General features: G+C 35.6%; 1 protein-coding gene across 1 annotated transcript in view; it reads left to right on the top strand.

Annotated features, from left to right (window-relative positions):
• The window catches only part of USH2A (usherin), a 385338-nt gene that overhangs the window by 154912 nt on the left and 206133 nt on the right, over nucleotides 1-24293 (top strand). Inside the window, exons 30-31 of the mRNA XM_071739639.1 lie at nucleotides 4759-4872; nucleotides 7244-7405. Coding sequence (XP_071595740.1) covers nucleotides 4759-4872; nucleotides 7244-7405 — 276 coding nt within the window. The remainder of the gene's footprint in view (nucleotides 1-4758; nucleotides 4873-7243; nucleotides 7406-24293) is intronic.

Below are 24293 nucleotides of genomic sequence, written 5' to 3'. Positions count from 1 at the left end.
AATGCAGCTGTATGCAACAGATTGATGTCCATGGGCTTTCAGTCCAGAAGTGCATATGTAGAAGGTGCCTGTACTTAAATAGTTTTTGCTACAATCTGTTGAAAACACAAAGTCATCTGAGGACTTCCTTTTCTGGCCAGTGGACTGTGATTAAATGTACTGTGGCAATGATTCATCTCAACACACAAGTACACAAGTGACTTTGTTAGACAGATGCTGTGCAACCTCAGGCATTCAAGTTGGCTAAATAGTCTTTAGGCTTGGGGAGGGGAAATTTGGTGATTTTTAAAAAGAGATTCAACAAGAATTAAGGTAACTCCATAAGGTCAAGTCTTTCTATTGCAATATATCTACTTGAGAATAGATCCATATGAAACTGAGTATTATGGAAAAAACTGAAAAGGTGTAAAAAAAAAAGTCCCTTTGGCAAAAAATACACCCAGCTTGTGAAACAAATGGAATTTGTATGCGAAAGCTCTGTGGCTGGCTTTGGAAATCTTAACATTCAGTGGCAGAGCTAGGTTTTCAGGCTGCATGTGAAAACAGTGATTGGTTATGCTTATAATTAGCTAAAATTGCCACTAAAAAAAAAAAAGAAATTGAACTAGCCTTAAACAATGGCCTCTTCTACCATTTTAGCAGCATTTTTTTTTTTTTTTTGTGGAAGTGAGGAAAAGTCTTCAATATTTTTATTACATTAGATAGCTTTTTTGTGTGAGTTGTGTGTGAGCAAGTGCATTTAGTTTTGGTTTTGTGAGAAGGCTCCTTCAATAACCGTTTTAAAAAGTTCACCTTAACTTATATTTGCTTAGCCAGCACATTATGCAAAGTAAGAGCACTGTAAGTTACCATGAACAAGTGTGTCTTTTAATTTCTGAAGATCTGGTGATGTTTTGAAACTTTCTGAAAAAATAGGATGACAGACTGCAACAGTGAAGCAGCTGCTTTTTAACTGGATGAGCAAATAGCTAAAATATTGTAATTGCCTCTGAATCTATTTTTCAGTGGTTTTGGACACAATTAGCCCTCATCCCTTAGTGGTAAAACTTTTTTTTTTTTTTTTTTTCCTTGATGAGAAGTACTGCTTTTCCACAAAAATCTGACAGAATACTGTGGAATTATCTGCCTATAGGAGACCTCCTTTTTAGATGTGCTCAACAAAAGAAATGTTTCATGGACTATGCATTAAAATGATGAATGGAGTTGATATAAAGATGCAACTAATTCTGACTAGTGCACACATCCATTTTACCATAAATTCATTGTTGTCCCTTTTCTGCTGTCCATGTCAATGTTTTTATCCCTTATCTTCAAGAATGAACCTAGCATTTTGTCTCTGAAACAACTCTAAATCTCAGCTTTAAATATTGAAAATAATTAAAGATCATTTAAATAAAAGTATAGAAAATTAAATACTAGTTTTGCATATAAAGTGAGCTTAATGTTCTAGGTGTGATTCCAGATCGCTCTTTTAGACTGTTAACTTTTCATTCATATTTAACAAATGACATTATTCAGTTTCATGGGGTCACTGTGTCAAAATGTCTGTGTTAGAACTTTAATTTATTTCCAAAGGTTCTCTGAGTGGGCAGATAGGAGTGGTGTGTTAGAATGATTTACTGTCTCTGATTCCCCATGGGGATTTTAAGGCTTGGAACGTAGTCGATGATGTAAATTTTGACTCTAGATGGATTTGGCTGCTTGGTAGTGGCAGGCTGAATAACTGGGGCTCATGTCCCAAATGTGGGAGGCTGAGTCTCTTCTTAAATATTGATGGTGCCTCTAATTCTCTCTTGATCAAAGTGACAATTTACCTACCTCTCTCCTGATTGCATTATTAGAATATATACAAGTGTGGTTGTGGCCAAATTTTTCTTTGTTAGTGTCCCGTCTTGCAAAGTCTGATGGACTTTTATCAGATCAGCAATTCTTTGTTAGAGACAAGAGGTGCCAGTCTGACTGTGTGATGATTGAGGAGGTGGAGATAGTTCTCTAAAGCTGTCAATGAATGTCATTGGACCAAAGGCAAAATTTATTTTGCTGTGCTATAAATAAATCCATGTGTATCCATGATGATATGGGACTGCTGACTTTGTACTCTAAGATAGTCAGGCACCAAGTGTATATTTCACTGACTGACTAAAAGTGCAGAGGAATGAGTGGGTAATGAGAGCAGAGCAGCCAGTTCTTTAATTGAATTAAAAGCTGGGTGACACCAATGCAGACACCTGTACAATTACAGACAGGCCAAGGTGTTTACCATTGCTGTACAAGCGATTTGAAGATGACAGAAATCTTTCCGCCCACAGATTAACATAATGAAGGAGAACAGATTACAGTGGATGCTGGCCAAACAGATAGGTTGGCAGCTGAGAAAAAAGTAGTTTGCTAAAGTATGTAAATAAAATCTGTGCTCTTGGTATTGCCTACCTTTGCAGCACATCTGTTTCTTTGTAAAAGAAAATAGTGCAAGAGCTCATGTGAAAGAAAAACATTAATTAGTAAATTAACAAATTGTTTTTTAAATTGCCGCCTCTGCTGAACAATTTTTTTTAATGTAAATCTCCTGCTGCAGAGGGTTTTTTTTTGTTTTGTTTTTTTTTTTATATTCTCACTGTCCTTCACCAGCCTATCTATGCAAGATACTCTCTGTTGCACTGCAAGTGCTTTATATAAAACCTTTCTACTTCGTCAAAAGTAAACCAAATAGCCCAATCCAAACCTTCAGCAGCTATGGGCCTCTTTCTGGATATGTCTACTGTAGCTATCAGTGCCTGAAGCCATAGATGACCCCACAGAATGTCTTCCATCAGGAAATGCAAGGAGCATTAATTCACTGCTTCATACAAAAAGAATGCTACAAGTACTAAATGTACAAATAAAACTCAATTGCTTCCTAAAGCACAGCAGAGCGAACAGAGGTGCCATATACACTATACCATACTCCTCTTAACCAAGAGCTTGCAAATGTCACAGTTAGAGTATTTGGTTTCTGTATGTGTTTATTTGCTAAGGGTGATTTTAATAGTACCTTTAATACTTCCCTGGGTTTAACCCTGTATGAGCTAGAAATAAGTTTTATGCAAAAAACATTGGGTTTTTTGACTGAAGAAATTTCTGTCCTGATGAATTTATAGCAGATTTCAGTATTTCTGCTTTACAGGACCACTACAGCTTTAAAATTGTTTTCTATTTTTGAATGCTCCTGAAAATATTTGTCTTCCATGGTAAGATTACAGGCCCAACTTCTTTGGGTTGACAAAACATTCTTTTTCTTTCTTGTCGTGTTTATGTTAGATGGTAAGATGTCAGGATGTCAGTACTCCACTGTTAACTAGGGATTTGCAAAATCAAAATTGTAGACAAAGAGAGTAAATTCTGATCAACCAGTTTTAGTTTTACACTACTCTGTAGTAAACGTGGCTACTTCTGAATATCTGTTTGTATGTATGAGTAGAACTGGACCTCTGAGAATGCAAATATAAAGATCATTGCAATGCCAGCCTTTGACATTTTCGGATTAATGACAAGAAAAGACACAAACATTGCTAATTCAGTGAAAGCTAATATGTTTTTCATGTGAACACATGTATTAGTAAATGCAACACAAACATACATAGACTTAGACTTGCCTTGTCTTAGAAAATAATGTATTTATGCTGTAAATCCCAGAATCTAGTTCTTCTTCCCCTTCTTCCCCATCTTTTTTTTTTTTTTCTTTTTTGGTGAGGATAGAGCTGACATGTGGAAAAAAGACATTTTTAAAATGCAACTCAAATTTATGCTGCTTTCTATGTGGAAATTCAATAAAGAGTAATAAAGACTAATTTCTTCTACCTGTTTGTGTAGATGTAATGCTGAGGGGGTTTGTACTTGGAAGGTCTGGCCAAGAATTGTGGTTCTCTGAGATACTCTTAGCATGTAAGCTAGTTTTTAAAATCCCAGTGTCAGACATTTCCAAAATAAAATAGTTTGCTATTTTTTTTTTTAATGAAACACCCCATTGATTTTACTAAAAGCTGTAAGAGTCAAGGTAAGAACATGGTTTGTAATAACACTTGACATGAATTGGCCTTCTTTTAATTGCTACTGTGTTTTCATTCCATAGTAATTTACTGTCAAACCTACTTTGAAATGAGAGCTGCTGATGTTTCTGAAAATGACTGTAAACCACATACATTTTCCCATGTATTCCTTCTGTATATTGCAGTTCAAAATATTGTGTAACTTCCTGAAGTGGTGAGCAGTGATTTGTTGCATTCACTATGACAAGTGGCTGATCAATATGTGGGAATCTAGCAACTTCTCTTCACTAACATAAGTAGAGCCTGAAAAAGCATAAGATTACAGATCTTTTTTTTTCTTGTAAACCCTTGGGTACTCTGTCACCTGAATTATGTTACTGCATAGCAAATGTATGGTCTACATTCTGCTACTGAAGTAATGGAACACAAGCTGGATGTTTCATACTAAAAGGATATTTCAGTTTATTGATTAACAGGGGCAGCAACATTGGAGAGGAAGTGTTAAAAAAATAAATTAAGAATGGTATAAAATGCCACTTACTCTTAATTTACTTTTCAAAATTATGCCAAAATCTGGGCAAAATAAAAATAAAACCTTAGAATAATTTTTCTTTTCTGACTGTGACAGTGGAAGCCTGTGACAGAAAACTTGAATTTTTTGTGTCTGTCTGTGTATGTATGTCTTCAGTCTGTATGCTGTACATGCATAACACCTTGCTTTCTTCTGTTGCAGGCATATTGACAGGCTTGCATCCCTTCACAAACTATGCTGTAACCCTAACTGCTTGCACTTTGGCTGGCTGTACTGAGAGCCTGCATGCATTGAACATCTCCACTCCACAAGAAGGTAAAGTAATTTCAAAGGTCTTGACTTCCACATTTCAGTCATGAATAATAAAACAGGAGAAGAGCTAAACGCTGCAAAGCCATTTGCTGGAAAACCCCAACCTAATTTGATGACAAAGTGCATTGCCAGACCATAATTGCTCCATTTTTTGGGGGGGTACGAAAATGAATCAAACTCCATACCCTTTAATGACATGCATCTTTAATAGCTGTAATGCAGATTAATGGGCTTTTTAATTGCTGTTACATTGTTCATGCAAGAGCCTTGTCATTAATATGAAGCATCTGAAAGATTAATGAAAGCTTCCTCATTTTACTATGGCTCAGAAGTAAATCTAGAGACAGTCTGACTAAAAAGAATTGATTGTATGGCACAGTATGAAATTGAGAATCAAACGATTGATTTCCATGGTTTCTTTTAACTGCTAAACACCAGCAATAGGCAACAATTATTTCAGTGTGATGAAAACTGTAAATGTCGATTTAGCTATTTATTAATCACTGTTCAGATTTTCTCTTTTTTTCCCTAAAAACTTTTACATGTTGTTGTGCTCAAGCCTACAGGTTGTGAATGCAAATTAAGGTTTTCTATGCTTATTTTATGAACTCGAGCAGGAAGAAAGAAAATACATTACAGTTCTGACTAGAGACTAGACTGATAAGTTACACACATCAGTTACTGGAGCAAATGCTCCCAAAATATCTGTGACATATCTAACTTCACTCTCAATTAAGCATAAAGTCCATATCTCCTGGTTCTATCATCCTAAAGCCATGCTAAACCAGTTAAAATCATCAGTTACTCCAAATACTCACAGGTAGAATCATAAAGTCTTTGACATATATTTATAGGACAGTAGTTAATCTTCCATGATGTGCAGTAGTTTTCAATTTTCCCTCCCTCCCACAGTTCTTTGGTTTATCTTTGCATGTAAACTTGATAGTTCCAGTAAAGCAAATAAAATTTTTGCATGAAGTTATCTGAATTACAATCATACTGATTGAAAGAAGGCTGGAGTGTTGAACTGCTGCCAAAGAAGTTAGTCATGCAAGGCACTGTCCTGATGAGGACAGTCCTAAAAATTGTAGTTTTAACACTGATGGAACAGCATTTTGGTGTGAATGTTTCAACAACTGTCAGGAGCACCAGTCAAATCAAAACCCAATTATCACCTCTTGGAAGTTCTATATAAGCTGACTGAGTTTTTCTGGTGATACTATCTGTGAGCTTATATAGCCTCTGAGAACTAAATGGTTAATGGACATAAACATAAAATACAAAATTCTATATTTTTTTCTGCTGTAATATATAAAGTAAGAAGTAAATTGTTGATGTCTGCTTTCTCAGCTTAGTGAATTAAGCAGGAATTCTTAGGTGTGATTGAGAAAAACATCCATTGTGTTCAGATGAGCTGTCATGTTCAGAAGGTTTAGGCAGAAATATATGTTTGGTTTTTTTTTTCCCCAGAGTTCAAATAAAGCCATGGGAACATGTGTTTTATGCCTCAGAAGAATTGAACAAAAAGTCAATGTGTGGAGTTTCTATTTCTGGATGCTCTTGTTGCATGCTCTTAGTAACAATGAATTGATGACACAGAACACAGACACCATATCACACCCTCCAGCTATCCCTGTTTCCCTATTGAAACATTCATTACTTTATATTGTTTTCATATTGCCAGCCACTGCTAGTTATTGTTTTAAATTGCTAGCACAGAGCTTGTAAATTACAAGATATTCCTCCCAGACTAAAGGCTGAGTTCTGCTCCTCTTGTGATATTCAGTGGGGTTGCTTGTGCTCCTCGAATTTAACTCATTGGAACAGTGAGAAAACTCAGCTTTTAAATTATTACCCATTGCCAACTTCCAATATATTACATACATAAAATCCCTGCTAAACAAACATTATTAAGTGTATTGAATTATGAAAAGTTTGAAATAGGGGTAGTGCCTAGCAATACAGCATCTGCATTCAGATTCATCGAAGAATTATCACTTTGTCATTAGGAATAAAAATCTTGAAGGAAGAGTAAATAGTTTTTATCAAAAAAAAAAAAAAAAAAAAAAAAAAGAGGATAAAATGATGTGTCTCTCCTTATGCTCAGTGTTATCAAGACAGAATGATAAAGCCACCTAAGCATAATTATTCTCCTAAAAAGCAAGGAGTATATCCTTGTCTTTCACCAAAGTTTCTGTTTGGCTAGGAAAGGTCACATGTAGTAGGTGAATTCTCAAAATACTGATATGCTGAGAGCATGAAATCTCTTCTGAATGTGAGCTTTACCAGAAAATCATTCTGGTAGCCGTTGAAGTTATTTGTTATTTTTGGAAATTATATACAGTCTGTTACATGTTTTGTTTTTTTTTCCCAGCCCCAGTAGATGTACAACCACCCACAGCAATATCCTTTCCCACATTCTTACTGATGAGTTGGAGTCCACCAAAAATACCAAATGGCATTATTACACAATATACTTTATATATGAACAGAGTACCAATTTATTTTGGGAACGGAACCAAATATGTTGTAAAAGGTGAGTTCTGTGCTAGGGAGCATGTCAGATGGGTATCTCATAGATGCTATGAGCAAATATATGACTCATCCCTTGTTTCAGAGGAAAAGAAAAATAAATTTAAAATAGATTGTATGCACTTTACATGCTGATGGGTTTCTTGTTTTAAAGAATCCTTCACAGAACTGTCTGTTGGGATTTTAATAAATTATTGCTGCCATAGTGTAGCTAAATCTTGTGGTATTTTGTCCTCTTTCACAGGACCTGAGTCATCTTTTTAATGTTTTTATAACTTTTCTGATCTCATAGCATCCATCTTTCAAAACAAGTTAACTGTAAGCTCTTGAAGACAGCATATGATGTACAGGTTTAATAGCTTTTCCTACTGTCTTAGATGCTCTTAATTACAGAGATATTGTGTTACTTTCCTAAGTGACCCATGTTTAATTAATTTGTAAAAGCATAAGCTAATAATCCATTTTCTAGTGAACACAGTTATGCAATGTGTCAACAACCATGTTATATCAGTACACTAAAACTATTACATAAATGCTCAATGGTTGTTATTGGGCAGTACAGTGAAGCATGGTAATCTGACTTCCTATTGTAATGTAATTGCTGTAGCTTACTCCAAGTTATTTATTCAAAGATAATTCAAACAATAACAACCAGAAAAAAAGCCAAACCAAAACCCAAGAAAAACTTTTCAGCTGGAAGTACCATAGCACAACATAAGCACTGTTGTGGACCCAACAGAGTTTGTAAATGATAGTAGATACAAGTGAAAATAAAGCATTTCATATCAGGCAATTTGAGGAAAAAGGGTATCAAGACCCTACTTTCTTTTAATCTAAGGCCTTAAAATTCAAAGGCATTTCTGCATCTTGAGTTAGGATAAAATGTATTTAAAAATTCATATAGTTCAAATTTCTTTGCCTTGAACAGGCCATAAGATACTGGTGTGGTGGTTCAGTTTTGACACTGAAAAATGAATCCTGTTAGAGAATCTCCTGAAGGCTGTTGATGATTGCTATAATAAATAGCGCACACTTTAAGTCAAACTTTTTCAGTCTGTATTCAAAGGTAATGGATTTTTCGTAACCATAGTAACCTTACTGTATTTCTGGATAAATACACAAGGTATATACTTTCTAGTTTTATTTTTGAATATAAACTGCCACATTATGTATTACTAATAATATGAAAAATAGGATATAGGTTAGCATAATGACAGCTCAAACAAGTGTGCATTTTTCTTCTGCAAAAAAAATAAATATTTATCAAAAGTATAGGTTCAATTAATTTCTCCCCCATCCCCCCAGTTTTCTGGTATTCTTGTAGTGCCATTTATCTTTTTTGCAAGATCTCCATTAATCTCATTGCCATACCAAAACACTATTCTTAAGAATTCTGAAGTGCAAATAGTTGTGTTTCCAGTCTTATTAAAATCATTACTGAAAGTTTGTCACAGGTAATTTTACTGATGTGTTCATCAGCAACTCGGTTATAGATTGACAAGCAGTATAAAACATTTGAAGAAATGTTCACCATAATATATTCTGAGGTTTTTTGGTTTTAGATTAATGTCTGATTGAATCTTGAGTCATTATCCAAAATGATTGCTTATTGAAAGAAATCATGGTCAACGGTCTTTTCCAATTGTTCTTTGAAAATATAGAAAAATATAAATAAAAAAGGACCAGAACTTGAATCCTTGTATTCTACCTCTAAATCTTGAAAGACATACTTTTAGATGAACTGGTCTAAGGAAAATTTACCAGGTTCATATGTTTCTTGGCAGAGCTTTTGTTGCGTTTATTTAGAAATTATTTATTTACATATATATATATATATTTAAATTTTCATATTTTTGGTCCTATTGAGCATTTGATAACTTTGATTTCAATTGTGTTTTAGGCAGGCATAATCTAGAGAACAGGGAATCTTGACTATTCAAAAGAGAAGGCTAATGAACCATATTGATTCCCTCTGCAATACTGCACAGGAGCCACTCTTGCCTGCCATTCTGGACATGGCATGGAGATCAGCCTGTTTACTTTGGATCTATTTTATTTAGCTGCCAGTTTCTCACTGCCTGAGTGGGAAGAGGTGATCTGAGCCAGCAGACTGGGACTTGAGTCACTAAAAATCCCCATCATTCTGAGTCAGGTATACTCAAGATCTTGAATAGATCTGTGTATAACTTTAATTTGACCTGTTTTTGCTTCCTTTCAGACCCCAAGATTTTCTTCTTTGTAAGCTAGAGGAAAAAGATGTTATACATCTTTTTTTTTTTTTTTTTTTTTTTTTTTTTGTCCCCCGTGGGTTATGGTTTTACAGTGAAAAGTTGCAGCTTTCCATTGTTATATATCTGTCTCCTACCTTTGTGGCCTTTTCCCATATTACTATCCTTTTCCTTTCAGCATTTAGCCTGGTGATGTAAGTGACTTACTGCCTCAACAGAATGTGCTATTGACCCTAAACAGAGAGACAGAGTTCATTGTTTCTGACATGTTTCCTGTTCATTCTCCAAAATGATTTTCCTAATTTAATAACTATATGACTGAGTTCATGTCTGTACCATAAAGTCATAGATTCTATCTGGTTTGTGAAGTGCCGTATCTATTGAAATGTTTTTTATAAAAACCTTACCTTTTAGGAAGGCATCAAGTATGTCTGAAATTAGGGCTCCATGTAATTTCACTTCAGACCATGGAAAGTAGAAGCAGTTTACACCCATTTTAAGTAATCCATAACTCAAAGAGGTATATATATAAACACCATAATTTCAAATATATTACTAACTTAGTTTTTGATCTTGACAGTTGTTGAGGGCTCAAAATACTCATTGATTTTCATGGGAATTCAAGTGTCTGTTTCCTCTAGGGGGTGAGCTGTGATTAAAAAGAAAACTCTTTCAAAGCACATATGGCAGATGTACACATTATGACACTGAAAAGGGGGACCCATTAGGCATCCATCATCCATTAGCGCTTTTAAATATTTTCTCTATATTGACGAATTCAGGGTTTTTTGTATTGTGAGTAATAAAACACTGAAATGAGGCCAGTCTCTATACTGCAACATCTTTGTTAGCTGTCTGGCTGTGATTTTTCTGCTTCCCACCTTTATGCAGTTGCAGTATGAGGTATTACTTCCTCACACAATTTGGGTGCTAGTTCACATCCTGAATTCCAGTGAAAGCCTAATGCCTTCAACTGGTAAGGAAAAACCAAGAGGCGATACTCAGTCCAGGATGCCAAGTGGAATTTAGGCTGTGTGAATCCATGCCCCCGTATTCATGTTTCTCTATGTGAGAGTGCAGAAGCTCCTGTAGCCAAGACAAATAGCTGCAGCTCAGAAAAGCAATTGTAATAGGGTTCTGCTCTCCAAACCTCTGTTTCTTACTGCTGTGCAGAGATGACTAGCAACTGTGTGGAGGCTGAGAAGGTTGTAAAGTTATGTTCAAAACAATCTTTAACAAATGTACACTGATCTCGCAAAGGCTTTTGATTTTAAGAAAAATTAAGTTGATTTTCCTGTGGAAAATATACTTCTCTCACCCATACAAAAACTCACAGGAAAAATTGAAATTCTACTTTGAAATGTGGAGATTTCTTAATGTAATTCTTTTTTTATATTATTTTTTTTTATTATTATTATTTTCAAGTTTGGCAAGATATTAATTCATGTATTCTCTTAGTCTGAAAAATTTCCCACCTGTATTAAATGACAGAGAAAACAGGGTGGGTTTTATACTGAAAAGTAGTTGACTTCAGTGTCCTGAGCTGGTGCTGCCAATACCACTAGCAGAAAGGTGATCTGATAAATGCAGAAAGGTGTAGTATAAGCAGAGGCAGTAATGATCAGATGTGACTCAAGTGCCAAGTTTTATTTTGTGGAAACCTAATGTTGTGAAGAACCCTTAGAAAAAAGATCAGAGCAAGATATTCCTCTATTCTCAAATGCTGAACATTTAATGGAGTAAGAAATGGGAAATTACATTGTAGATATTTTACAAAACAAAACAAAAAAATCTAAATCTGTCTTTGCTCTAAGCCTGGCATAGAGAACGTACATCTGCATTTTCTGCAGCACTAGATACTTGACAGTGTTAACAAATTGTGTTCATATAATTTCCGTAGCAGAATCTAATGGTTCTCATCATGAATTTTTAAAAGGAAGATATTTTTATTAAGTCTCAGCTGCACGGAACTTATTTTTCTCTGCCAACCTGAAAAAAGTGTTTCCAGTTTTTCAGTAAATAGATCCTGGCAACTATGTTACAAGGACGGGTCTTCAATTGAATTAAATTAATTCAGTCATCCTAAATTACACTCCCAAGAGTTTAAAAAATTGTGTCACTCTGCTTTGTACTAGTTTTTTTGACAAAATATTAAGGAGAGCCTTGGGAAAGATGAGAAAAAACTGCCTTCATAATTTTGTCTAAGATCACAAACTAAGCTGTGGTTTAATTCAGATTATTTGACCTGAGTCTGGAAAGGCTGATCCTACAAAGGCAGGATAGAACTTGAGCCTTGTTTTTCTGTGAGGAAGAGGCAGATGTTTGACATCTGTGCAAACAGGGCTTAGCATATCTGAGCATAAATAGAACCCCAAATTAGTACCTGTATTTTTTTCAAAAGCTGTAAACTAGTAGTAATTACAGTACGCACTATGCACAGGCATGCACAATTATTACACTCTAGTGAAAAATTGTCAAAGCTTTTTGTCCTTCTTATCCCTATGGCTACTCCTGCTTGCTTTAAATGATAGATCATTATAATAAAAGCAAAATCCATCATAATATCAATATTGTACTCATTGCCAAGTGAAGCAATTTAAACAGGAAAATCCACAGAACTGTACGTAGAGGATAATTGCAGTAAGATGTATCACTGCAAGAAGCTGAATCACTGAGAAGAAAATACCATGCTGGTTTAAGATGTAGTTCTAATGGTTACTTTTTTTTTATTTTTTAGCTATAGGCATGTTCCAACCCTAAGGATTTGTGTTCCTTTGTTTTAGGTCCTGCTTAAAGCCTTTGAGGTCACAGTGGAAATTTCTTTAGTCCTCTGGTAGCGGTCTATTTCCCAACATCCAGGTTGCAGTGAAATGCATATAAAAACCAAACAACTCTATTCTTTCACTAGGGTGTTTTAGGAAGAGCAGCTTGCTATCCAATACAATGATAGTGCTAGATACATATTATAAAACTAAATTTCACAATTCCTCACTTTTTAGTGAAGCAGAAACTTACATAACACCATCATAGTCTTCCACTTTAACAGTTAGAATTGTTTATCTGAGATGTCTTGCATGTGACCCAGTGAGCTAAGCCCTAGTGTCTCTGGCTTATTTTAGGGTCTTGCAATACCATGCTACAGTTCCAGGGCCATCCCTTACATCTGGTTTAGTGGCATATCCAGCTGGTAAGGCTTACAGGAAATTACATGTTTTCCAGGAAGGCATATAACAAATGTTTCATGCTTTATTGTGGCATGAGTATTAATTTAAGTAAAGATATTGATGCACCTAGCAGTAGAGGGCAGAGTACACTAGTCTTACAGGAGAAGCTGTCTTTCTCTAAAAGTTGTAGGCATCTAAGAGGCACATTTGATACACCTGAACTGGCAACACTGACATTGCCAGTGACCGGTACTATCGTAATTAATTCCACAGATCCAGAATGCAGATTCAGCAGGCACAAAACCAAAGGGCAAATGGGCTGTCTGAGTCTGGCATTCCTGTATTTCAGCTTCAGACAGAAAGATCTGGTGCGCCCATTGGGCTTAGTAATACAAATCTGGGGAATTTAGAAGGGAGGGGTTAGGGTAAGGGTAAAAGCATTATATTTATTTGTAGCAGCTCTGTATGTATCATTTCCAATTGCAGTGCATTAGTGCAGTGTTAAACAAAATCTGCTTATTTAAAATCCTTTTAAATAGTGTTTAAATATTTCCTGCTGATACAATCTGCTAAAGTAGTTATCCTTGCTACAGATTTCAGTTAACCTTGTCGCAGATATTAAGCCTGAAGCTATACAGACTTTTAGGGAACTTGATTATAGAGCAAAACCTAATGGTGTCATTATAAAACCACAGCTGGACAAGCTTCTGGAGTCCTTGTCCTTTGATCAGATTTGGGTAACACAGCGAGCCAGGAGAGAACTCATGCTAACCCTGTTGGAATTGCTGAGCTCTCAAGTTGCCTGAGTACTGCATTCCGAAAGTTAAAATGCAATGCAAATTATAAAATGAGTGTGGTTAATACCTCTCAGTCTTGTGTATGTACCAATGCAAACTGGACAAATAGCTTCTCCAGAGGCAATAGCTGTAGAACAGGAAGAGTCCATTTTTTCTACTTTTCGTTCTGGCATCTTAGGAAGTATTTTGGCTCTGGGGATCTGTTCTTTAAACAAAGAAGAAAACCATTGTTCTCAAGTCTTGTCTAAATTTCATGACAGGAATTAAAACTACTAAAAAAATGTAAATCCCAGATTATTTTGTCCTGTGATCTCGCTTCAAAATCAGTTGTCAGAATTAGACATATGGAGGCTTCTAGTGCTTTGTTTTCACCTTCACAGATATCTAGATTGATCATCACAGAGGTGTTGTACATGTTTGCAACTCTTCCTATAGGTACTGCCACTGCAGTAATAAGCAGCAAATTTTTATTTTGCCACATTTTGTGACCACTTTGTAGTAATGTTGCCTGTGTGAACCTCTCTTGGGCAAACTGGTTCAAATTTGTGCATCTTGTCTACCTTCCTCTGTGATTTCTGAAGGGCATAATCTGTTTCTCTGCATTTTGTCTTTCATCAGTGAAAACTTCATACAAGGCCCTATCACTTGATATAGTTTCTCTTTGTGGGCAGTTGTCAGATGGTGATCACTGTTTGCTCTTAAACACTGAGAGGTTTACAAGAACCAGAATATTCTTTCTTGGCCAAGTTGTGCTCATAGTCTAAAATCTTTAATTTTGCTGATAAAACAGACGCATGAGTTTACAGTTCAAGTCAAGATTTCCTTCAATAAGACTTTTTTTGAATGCCTTAGAAAACATCAGACACTGTGAAAAATTTTGTGTTCAACTTACAGATCATGTGTTTATAGATAAAGAAAAGCATCTCCACTTTCATGAGAGATTTTTGCCTGGATCATTTTCAAATGCTTGGGAAAGTTTTTATGCTTAGTGTCAGGTAATACTGAACTCATATAAAGAAAGATGTGACACATCTTTCACAGATGGACTAAGGCCAAACCTGCTTCTCCTTTTTTGTGTCTTTTTATATTCATTCTTATGGATCTACCTCACCTGGCTCTAGCTTAATAAGCCTGGGAAGAGTCAGGCAGCCTTCCTGATATTGCAAGCTGCATAACAAAGCTTTTCTACAAGATTTTCCTTATGCTCTGTAAAACATGCTCATGTTTCTCCTTACTGTTGTAGGGCCATTTGGTCTTCTGAACCACCAAGCACTTATGTATATTTAATTTAAGATACATATTTACCTCCATGATGCTATTACAAATTGTGTTGGTTTATCAGCTGTAATAATTTTGACTGAGCAGGACAACATGTTCTTGTTTGGCCTGCACTTGACATAGACCCTTCTCTCTATACCAGACATGTCTCAATCTTCCTCCAGGACTAGTGGAGTATTAAGAAGTGGTGGCAATATACAGGCAGGTAACACCACAGTAATACTTCTACAGGGTTCCCTCCCCTTTTCCTTGGTTTTACTAAATGCATGACCATGAGGGAGCTGGACTCCGTTAAGCATTACTTAAATATTTTAAGCATTTTATTTATTGGAAAAAATGAAAGCTATAGTGAGAAAGCTGTGTGAAAAGGGGAATCTTTGATGTTTGCATATGCCTTGGACTTGTTATTTCAATACATCCAAACAACTTTCTATTTTTAAAATGCTTCACCAATTAATGTCTTTTTCTGGTTTTCAAAGTCCAGAGATTCCTCACAATTTTTTGTCTTTCACAAGTCTTGTCTTGTGTGTGAACTGAGTTCTGTATTACAAGGCCATAAAATATTGTATATAAGTTTGATTTTTAAAATGTTTGATGTCTTTATGGTTGGAGGAGGAGTCCTGGATTTTCAGAATCTGTTTCTCTATCCTTCTAACTTGTATGAAAATATATGCAAGGTGTAAATAAATTTTTAAAAAAGCATGAAAGGCATTCTAGTATACTTCCTTTCCTGTTGAATCACTGCTAGAAATCTAACCTAGGCTTCTAACTGATTGGCTAAACTGTTTACATGAAACTTTATAGCTTTTTACTCAGTACTGAACTTCTTCATGCTTTCCACTAGGTTTCCATGAAATATTGTATTTTTATGACAAACCATTTCTGATTGAAGCATCTTAGATAAATTTTATATTTTTGGAATATGAAAGCTGCTGGAGTTATTATCTTTTTTCTTTTTTTTTTTTTCATGATTTTTATTGTATAAATAGAGTGACACATTAAAGTGACGTGTTACAAGGAAATTGCCTAGTGCATGGGAAAAAAATATTTCAGTGAACATAAGACTAAACATGTAAGAATAAATCAGACTACTGTGCTTTAAGCAAGACTTGGACTCATGGTCTTAAGATGAATGGATATGGGGAAGATGAACATTGTTTCCGTGGTGGCTGCTTTGGTTATATCATCTTTTATAGCAGAGGCACAATTAAGTCATTTACAGTATGTATATCTTGATTTCTTTTTCTGTATGCCTGGGTATCTTTATGGCTACATGTAAATAAGCATCTGAATTTCTATTGTAAGAATGATAGTGTCTAGTTGTTTTGTTAAGGAATGGTGCTGCACGAGGTCTGTACATGTAAGAGAACAAGGGAGCAGGGGGGAAAGAGTGAGTGTTTACAATGGTGATAATATACTGCCTGTGTTCTGTGTCTGGAAATATATCATTAGCAATTTCTAATTCTATTTTGTGATTTAGTCCTTTCAAGCAATAAATGCCTGGATTCTTTCTGTGAGCATATGTGTTTTCCATCAACAGAGGTGCATAAGTATATGAACTTCTTTGCAGTTATCTTGGTGGACACATTTTTATTTTAAGATTTTACTAGTTGGCATAAATTAGAGTTGGACTCAGTGCTGAATAGATAGCCAGAGCTGCTAAAACAGCTCTGTCAACAGCTGAAATCTTTCTTGTTAGGACAATGAGTGAAGAGCTTTGTATCCTCTTTGCTAGTCACTGGAAAAGGTTCTTCAGAAGTGGCTAGAGAACCTGTCTTATTAAAAGATTCTGGGTCCTCATTGATTACCTTTCCAGGATCATTAACTAGACTGGGTGAATTCATACAAAGGATGCATAAATGGTAAAAATGTCCTCAATCTGTTCTAGAGAAATGTAGACAATGAAGGAAATTATCAATACTGGAAAGAAACCCCAAGTTCGTTGCTTTTTAATAGCTTTCTTTTCAAAGTTGAATTTCATATTGACTTCAACTTTGGAGCTATTTGCAATCACTTAGTTTTTATTGTGTTAGTAATTTGTTTTTGTATCAAGGAACAATAATTTAATCCAATTGACAAGATTGTCCACATGTTCTCATGAGCTGGTGTGCTAGCCTTTTCATCAGCTCCAGGATAAGAATGCTCCCCTACATATCAAAATAATTTTGGAACCTTTTGCTATTCTTAAAAGTTAGGGTAAAAGCTCCTTTCAAGTAACGTGTTTTGAATTTTTGAGATAACGACTCTTCAGATTTAATGGCATTATTACAATGTCACATAATTTTTAAGCTGTGAATTTGTACAGGGAATTAAAATATGTTCATGACTCAGGTATTTTTCTTAAGTTTATAGACAGAGGTAAAGTGCATAGAAAGCTTGCCAACTCAAAATAAAGTGAGATATATCGAAGAAACCAGGAATTTACATAAATCAGTCACAAATCACAGTATGTTAGGGGTTGGAAGGGACCCTTGGAGATCATCTAGTCCAACCCTGGGTTGGGGTTACCAGAATGTACAATTGTTACCAGAAAAAAATGTTACTAAGAAAAAAGAGGTACAAGTCTTATCTTAGCTATGAAGAGAAGATGCATGATAGAGATTAAGTCAGAATAAACAACTGGTACTTAGAACTAGAATATGATTTAAAATATGTGCACATAGGACAGAGGAAAATCCAGGGAACTAAACAGACTAAGTGCAAAACAGGAGAAATGACAAGGTGACTTCTACTGAAGAGCCTGTCCCTAGTGATGCCTCCTTGGTAGGTACATTAATCACCACTGTAGTCCTTTAACCAGACAACCAAAAAACATTGAAGTAATTGGGCTAAAATAATTCCTTGTTCCTCCACCTTATCACCAGGAGGTAGAACTGCCATGGGGGAGAGCCCCATGCAAAATCTGCAAAATCTTTGTATGCTATCATATGAATTGTGATCACATCAGGTACTGGTTTACAGGCTTCAGCAGAGAGGCTGCAAGCACAGGTGGGCACCGAGATCAGTCTATTCCTCCAGGAAATCCAACAAGAGGAGCAGTACATTGCATCACTATGAAGCCTAATGGAGTTTGGTTGCTAGTTCTGCATTCTCTTTTTAAGTTAGGTAGAAGACTTCAGTTTACTCTGGAATCTTCTGAACATGCTGCCATTTAACATCAGTCTTGTTCCCTGAGTATCACAGGAAATTAAGAAAGGTGACACACCAATCCTGTAACATAAAGCAGATGCATTCCCTACAATGACTCCTAACATAAAATGTCTGTTGCTACTCTGGAAGGAAAAAAAAAAGTGATTATAAAATATAAACAGTCTAACTGGAAAAAACCATAATTGTGGAGCAGTGGGGCTGAAAAATATACTGTGTTCTACATCTATAAGATTGGAGGTGGGAGAGGGTTGGGGTGAAATAAGAAACCCTCTTAAGGGTTTGCCTCTTGTGAATTATGCATCTCACTCTCACTAGTAGGCGTAAATGCATAATTCTAATCTGTTCTTATTACTTATTTATAACATGCAGTAGAATGTAAATTCTATCTCTCCTTTGTACAAGTTTAACATGCCAGTGAAGGTATGCAGATATTTCAAGACAGCCTGCACGGTCAACTTTCTTGGCATAGCCCACTGTTGCCAATTAAAGAGCACAAACTTCAAAACTAAAATAAACAACCCTCCCCCAGAGCCCCCCATTTACAGAGGAATATAGGTGGGATGTAAGAAATAAGGGAGAGGATCAACAGATAATAAGAAAAGCCTTCATCTTGAAATAAACTACTGTGCATTATTATTATTTATGGTAGTTACTGTTATTAATAAAGTACATGTGGAATAGAGAAAAAGCCTGCAATAACCACTGAATTTATGAGACCAGGGACAGATGTATGCTCTTTCTTTTATATCGCTGGCACTGATCGATTTGTATTTTTCTCTGATGATGGTTTATGCCATTATAACTGTTTGGTGGCTCCTTACTATTGAGTTATGGTTGCAAAGCACTTCACAAACGAGAACAAGCCTCTGAACATTATATCCTAATCTGCACATCCTATAGATACGCCATAATACAGAGCAGCTGACTTCACCACCTGTGATCTGTATACCCACAAACATGATTTATGCTAGTAATCCCAGTTTAATGCATCACATCAGATTGTGGCAGTTATGTTATCTGATGACATTACTGACACTACATGACATAACTGGGTAGTACAACATGTCAAATTGAAAAACTTTGGACCCTTCAGGTTTTTTTTGTTTGTTTTCTGAGGCTTTCCTTTTGTGCGCGTGTTTTTTGAAAATAAATATAATGCAAATAAACTTCTTATATTTAAAAAAAAAACAGAGGGAGAAGGGGGGGGAGAGGAGGTGGGGAAGAAATCCCAACAGTTTTCCCCAAGAGACTGTCAGCCATATTAATGACTCAACAGCTGGGGCTGATCGTTCAGGTGAGGGCAGAAGGTAGCAGATAGAAGCACAGTATATTTTATCATGCTGCTAATTCCATGGTCAGCTGAAAACTAGCTCAGCTTTTGTAGTCTTAAAACAGATATAAGTTGCTATAAATTGTCTTGTTTAGGAAGGGAGCTCAGAAGCTGAGTCCTCCCACTATCCTTGTTCCAGCACTACAGTAGTGTTTTAGCAAAACTCTTTATTCTCTCACCATGATTCAGATATACAGAGATGTTCTGGTTCTGGGAAGGTGATAGTATCTCTTTTACAGAAACTCTTAAATCACATAATACCTTGCCTGGATGTTGAAAGTTGTTCTCTTACCATCCTGCATCCTTGGTACTATTAAAAAAATGGTGGAACAAGTAACCCATTATGGCAAGTATATGCATATGTAGTTAAATGAAGTTCATAACCTATAAACCACTGCTCGGTAACTTCCAGTTGATATCAGTTCAAACAGCCGTTGGCATATTTTTCTTATTTAGATTCTAATTTGTAGTCTGAGTGTACTGTTTCAAGTTTCTGCTTGCTTGATGGTTTTTGTTGTGTTATTGAATATTCTGTTGATTGAAACAGTTGCTCTGGTGTTTAAACGTTATTTTGTGATTTAGAATGCATATTCAGTTTAATGAGTAAAAGTCTACTAGTAAATGGTTTACTTTTTGTCCAAGAAAATATTTCTTTTGGAAATGAATTTCCTTCTTCCTGTCTCTCTTTTTCTCTCTGTGGGAAGGAAAACTTAAAAAATTAAATAAAATACAGTGGTGCAGAGTTGTAAGTAGTCTCACATACAGAGAGAGAAGTATAAGACCTCTTGCAGGAGAGATCTACAGATTTCCAGATTCAGTGGTGCTTATAAAATAGTTTAAAAAAACACGTTATTTAGTGTCTCTTTCAAAAAACTTGATTCATAAAGAATCACCTGAATCTTCTTGTCAGCAGTAGATGTTCCATGATTTTGGATGGGATGAGTTTCTCTGAAAATGACACTTTCTAAATTTATTGGATGTCCTTTTCCTCCCTGTATTACTGAAAGGGACTTTGCAGGAACACAGGGTCATAATTACTTTTCTTTGTAACACTTATTATTTTATATACGTACCTGGTGTGTCATCTTTTCTCAGGTTGTTTTTTCAGCTTCTCACAAGTATTTGTAAGCCTGTGCTTTCTCACTGCCATTTTCCAAACAGAGTTTATGTCTGCATTCTGTAATATATGCTATGCCATATGACTGCATTATTGATTTATATAAAATGGATAGTAATAGTTGCTGTATTACTTACCATATATTCTTATATAATTTAACATATTACTGGCTTCTCGTGCTACAGCTACACATTCATATGTGCTCTTCAGTTGGTTGTAAAAGCAGCAGTCAGGCACTTCTATTGACCTGATGCAATGAACTCTGCACCGAATGTAAGGGGAATCTGAATTTTGTTTTTCCCTCTACAGCAAGCTCAGAATTACTTGGGAATACAAAATGCACATCTCTTACTGAGCCAAGGGGTTCTTGGTCATAGTAATGTGAATCCAGAGTAGTTGCAGTTTTATAGCAGCAGGTATCTGGGATTCAAATTTGCAACGTAGTTGCCCAATGCAAATATATTTTTCAGATGTGAGCGTAAAGTTGCAGTAATAGAGGTAAAGTGTTAAAAGCTTTTTTTTTTTTCCCTTCACTTTTTTTGGCTTCATGTATACTAAAACTCCTCTCTCTAAGCTGATAGCAATACAATGGCTGGACTGGAAGCCTTCATGAGTGAAAATTTTCATTTAAATATTAAAACAGGGCTGTGTCAGATGTGCAAATAAATGACTGAGAGAAATAAAATTAAAATAGTGATATTGGTATGACCACAATTACTTCTATTCATGTTCCTGGTAAAAATTAATTGAAAACATTGCGAACTGAAATTATTTAAGATCCTTTTGTTTCATATTTGTGCCAAAGGTTTTTTCATCTTGAAATATATTTTTTTACTTTTTTTACACAGTCCAATATGACTGTTATGAGTTTGGTTGGTTCTCTCATATGATACTTAGGATTGTGCTATGCTCTTTGATTCTTCAAAGGGGGCCTTGAAGTTGTACCTTTCCTGAACTCTTCTTAATCTTATAAACCTCAAATGGAATGATAATTATTCCTTTATTAGTAATTTGGAAACCCTGCAATACTTACTACCAAGCAAATAGCTTTTAAAAAACATCAGCATTTGTTAGCCTGCTAGAAGAAAAGTTGCTTGTCCATTATACCATTGTGTCAAAGTTTTTGCTGGTTAGCAAGCAGAACAACAGCTTATTGTGTTCCTGAAAGTAATTATTTGTGACCCTGAGTTTCTTTCTCTCCCTTTCTTTATTTCTTGCCCTTGTTTTCATAAAACTGTTCTAATTCTCACTCCAGAATGTTCTTTATTATTAATTGGTATCCAGTGGAAGTTGCTGCTGTCTTGGAAAGTAGCTGTTTTCTTCAGTTAATGGCCTGGTTCCACATTTGAAAGGCCATTCACTGCTATGTTATACAATTAGGAACATGTGCACATTGTTTTCTTGGTCTTGGTTGAGTTGCCTGAAGTAGGCAATTGATGTAATTTGTGCTGCTTTGTTTTTTTTTTAAAAATTTACAAGGGAGTGGTGACTATGGCATCGGGGTTACGGGAAAACTGAAAAAAATGCATTGTTAGTACACCACCTTCACAGAGGAGCTTGGATATCAGTATATGGTTCTCCAAGAGTCATTATAATTAAGTGATTAGTGCCTTATAAATACAGAAAGGAGGATATACTGTACTAAAAGTTATATATGAGTTGTTGCTTGCTTTCAGAAAACAGTGGAAGGGAAAGGACTGCTAATGATGTCTGATGGTGCAAGCTTGGTAATGCAATTTTGACACCTCCGTTACGAATTTGTGGGGGTTTTTTTGGCAGTGTATAAAAATCAGTTGGGGACATGCCTGTATTTGGTGGTGCAGATTTATGGTCCCAGAGAGTTTACTGTCTAATTAAATATTAAGTTACTGTGAGTTTATTTAACAAACTACGAGAAAGAAGATGAGAGAACAAAATAAGGATGTGAGCTAAAGTAGTTGTACAGGATACCTACATAAACAACATGTTGATTGGAATTCTTTGGAAGTTTTTCATCTTCATACTCTCTCAGCAGGTTTTCTTTGTTGTGCTGCTAACAATCCCTTGCTACAGTACTGCCATATTATTTTCCTTTGAATATAGCAATGGGTTAGCTATTGTCTCAGTTATTTTCCTGAGAGAAACTATGTGGGGTTCCTTACTCGAGTCACTCTTCAACTGAGTGCTCACCAGGACAGGATGTTGGCATTTCTGGTCCTTTACAAGAGCTGCCTGTAGCCAAGGAGGGTGGAAAAGGAGTAGAATAGAGGAGGAAAGAGGGGCGTGTGCCTTTTTTGCTGTAAACCTGAATACAGGATGCTGCATTTTACGGATGAATTAAAACATTGTATACATTACTACTGCCTTATTTTTGAACTTTGGTGTAATAAGACATCTTGATGGATCTTGTGAGTCAAGTTCTTAAATATCTGATTTCAGGGTTGAGGTTGTTTTGGTTTTTTTAGTTTTGTTTTTGGGTTTTGTTTTGTTTTTTTTTTTATTTTATTTACTCTACTGTGTTTTTCTTCTCTACCTTAGTACTGAAAAAAGCTCTCAAATTTTGTGCTGAAAGTAGCCCTGTAATGGGGCATATTATCTTTCAGGTACTACCAATTACATCTGATCAAAGCAAAGTGAGTGTGTTCTTACTGACCATGCAAATAGTGTCATTCTTTTTCTTTCTGTCTCATGTATTGATTGTTCCATCAGGACTTATGATGGTGGTTATTAGAAACTGGATAGATACTAACCACTGTAGTTAGATTTACCATGATATTAAAGATACTTTCCTTGGTTAGTGTGGGAAGTTCCATTTATAAATGTAGTGGTATGCAAATGTCCATTTTAGGGATAGCCACCATAGTTGGTAATTATCTTGCTGGTATATGAGTTGCAAAAGAACTTTGTATTGCCTTTGAGGACAGAGATTAAAAGCCAGGTTGATCCCTTCTGCTCCTGCCATTCCCTCCTTGTCATTCTCCTTTACCACCATCACCCTCACTGTTTTTAATTTGGTGAAAGCAATTAATGTTTCTAAAACAGATATGTGGAGGTTTATTTCAGTTTTCTTCTTTTGTTCTGTTTTTAATGTGAAATATGCAGATGGTTTACAGAAATGCAGAAATGCATTTGAGGGAATCCTGCACCCCCCAAAAATTTTCTTTTCTTTTCTCTTTGGTGCTCTTTGCCTTTCTGAATCCAGAAGTGAGCACAAGAACAAATCCTGAAATGAAGTTTTTCTCATTAAACATCTATAATTTTAAAGTTTATTCTTGTTTGGTAGGAACTAAATGATTTAAGAGACTAGTTATTGGGAAATTGCAATAAGTAGTATTTGCTATGATTTTAAAGTAACACAGGGGACTGGAATTGTGGAACACAAAGGAATGTGACCTGATCAAGCAAATGTATAAGAGAATTTCAGGTTTTCTAGTGAGGTAAAAGGAAAATAATTCTCTTATCGGGTTCATTTTGTAAATTGAGATCAATGAAATTCCCCCAGCAACAGCATGAAATCAATTGTAAAATAACATATAATTAATGCCCTATATTGTAAATTATAGTTTGTTTGACATTAATCACTGAGTTTTCCATGCATGGAGATGCATTTTCTTGTAATGCATTTCTGGATAATACTTGTGGATCGGTTTCTAATGCGTTTGAGAGTGATCTGTTTTTCATGTCTGCAATTGCCTACACTTGATCTTATGCAAATCATGCAATCGAGCAAATGGAAAACAAAGCATTGTTGCTAGAGGACCTTGACAAACAGTGGCTTTGTAGTTTTAAGGACCTCCTCCCTCCTAGTTCAGATTCATATTTGTATCTGCAGTTCTTTGAAACCATTGA

The sequence above is a fragment of the Heliangelus exortis genome, chromosome 3 (genome assembly GCF_036169615.1).
Source record: "Heliangelus exortis chromosome 3, bHelExo1.hap1, whole genome shotgun sequence".
Taxonomy (NCBI): domain Eukaryota; kingdom Metazoa; phylum Chordata; class Aves; order Apodiformes; family Trochilidae; genus Heliangelus; species Heliangelus exortis.
Note: the sequence above shows the minus strand (reverse complement) of the source record. Positions and strands in the feature narration are given on the sequence as shown.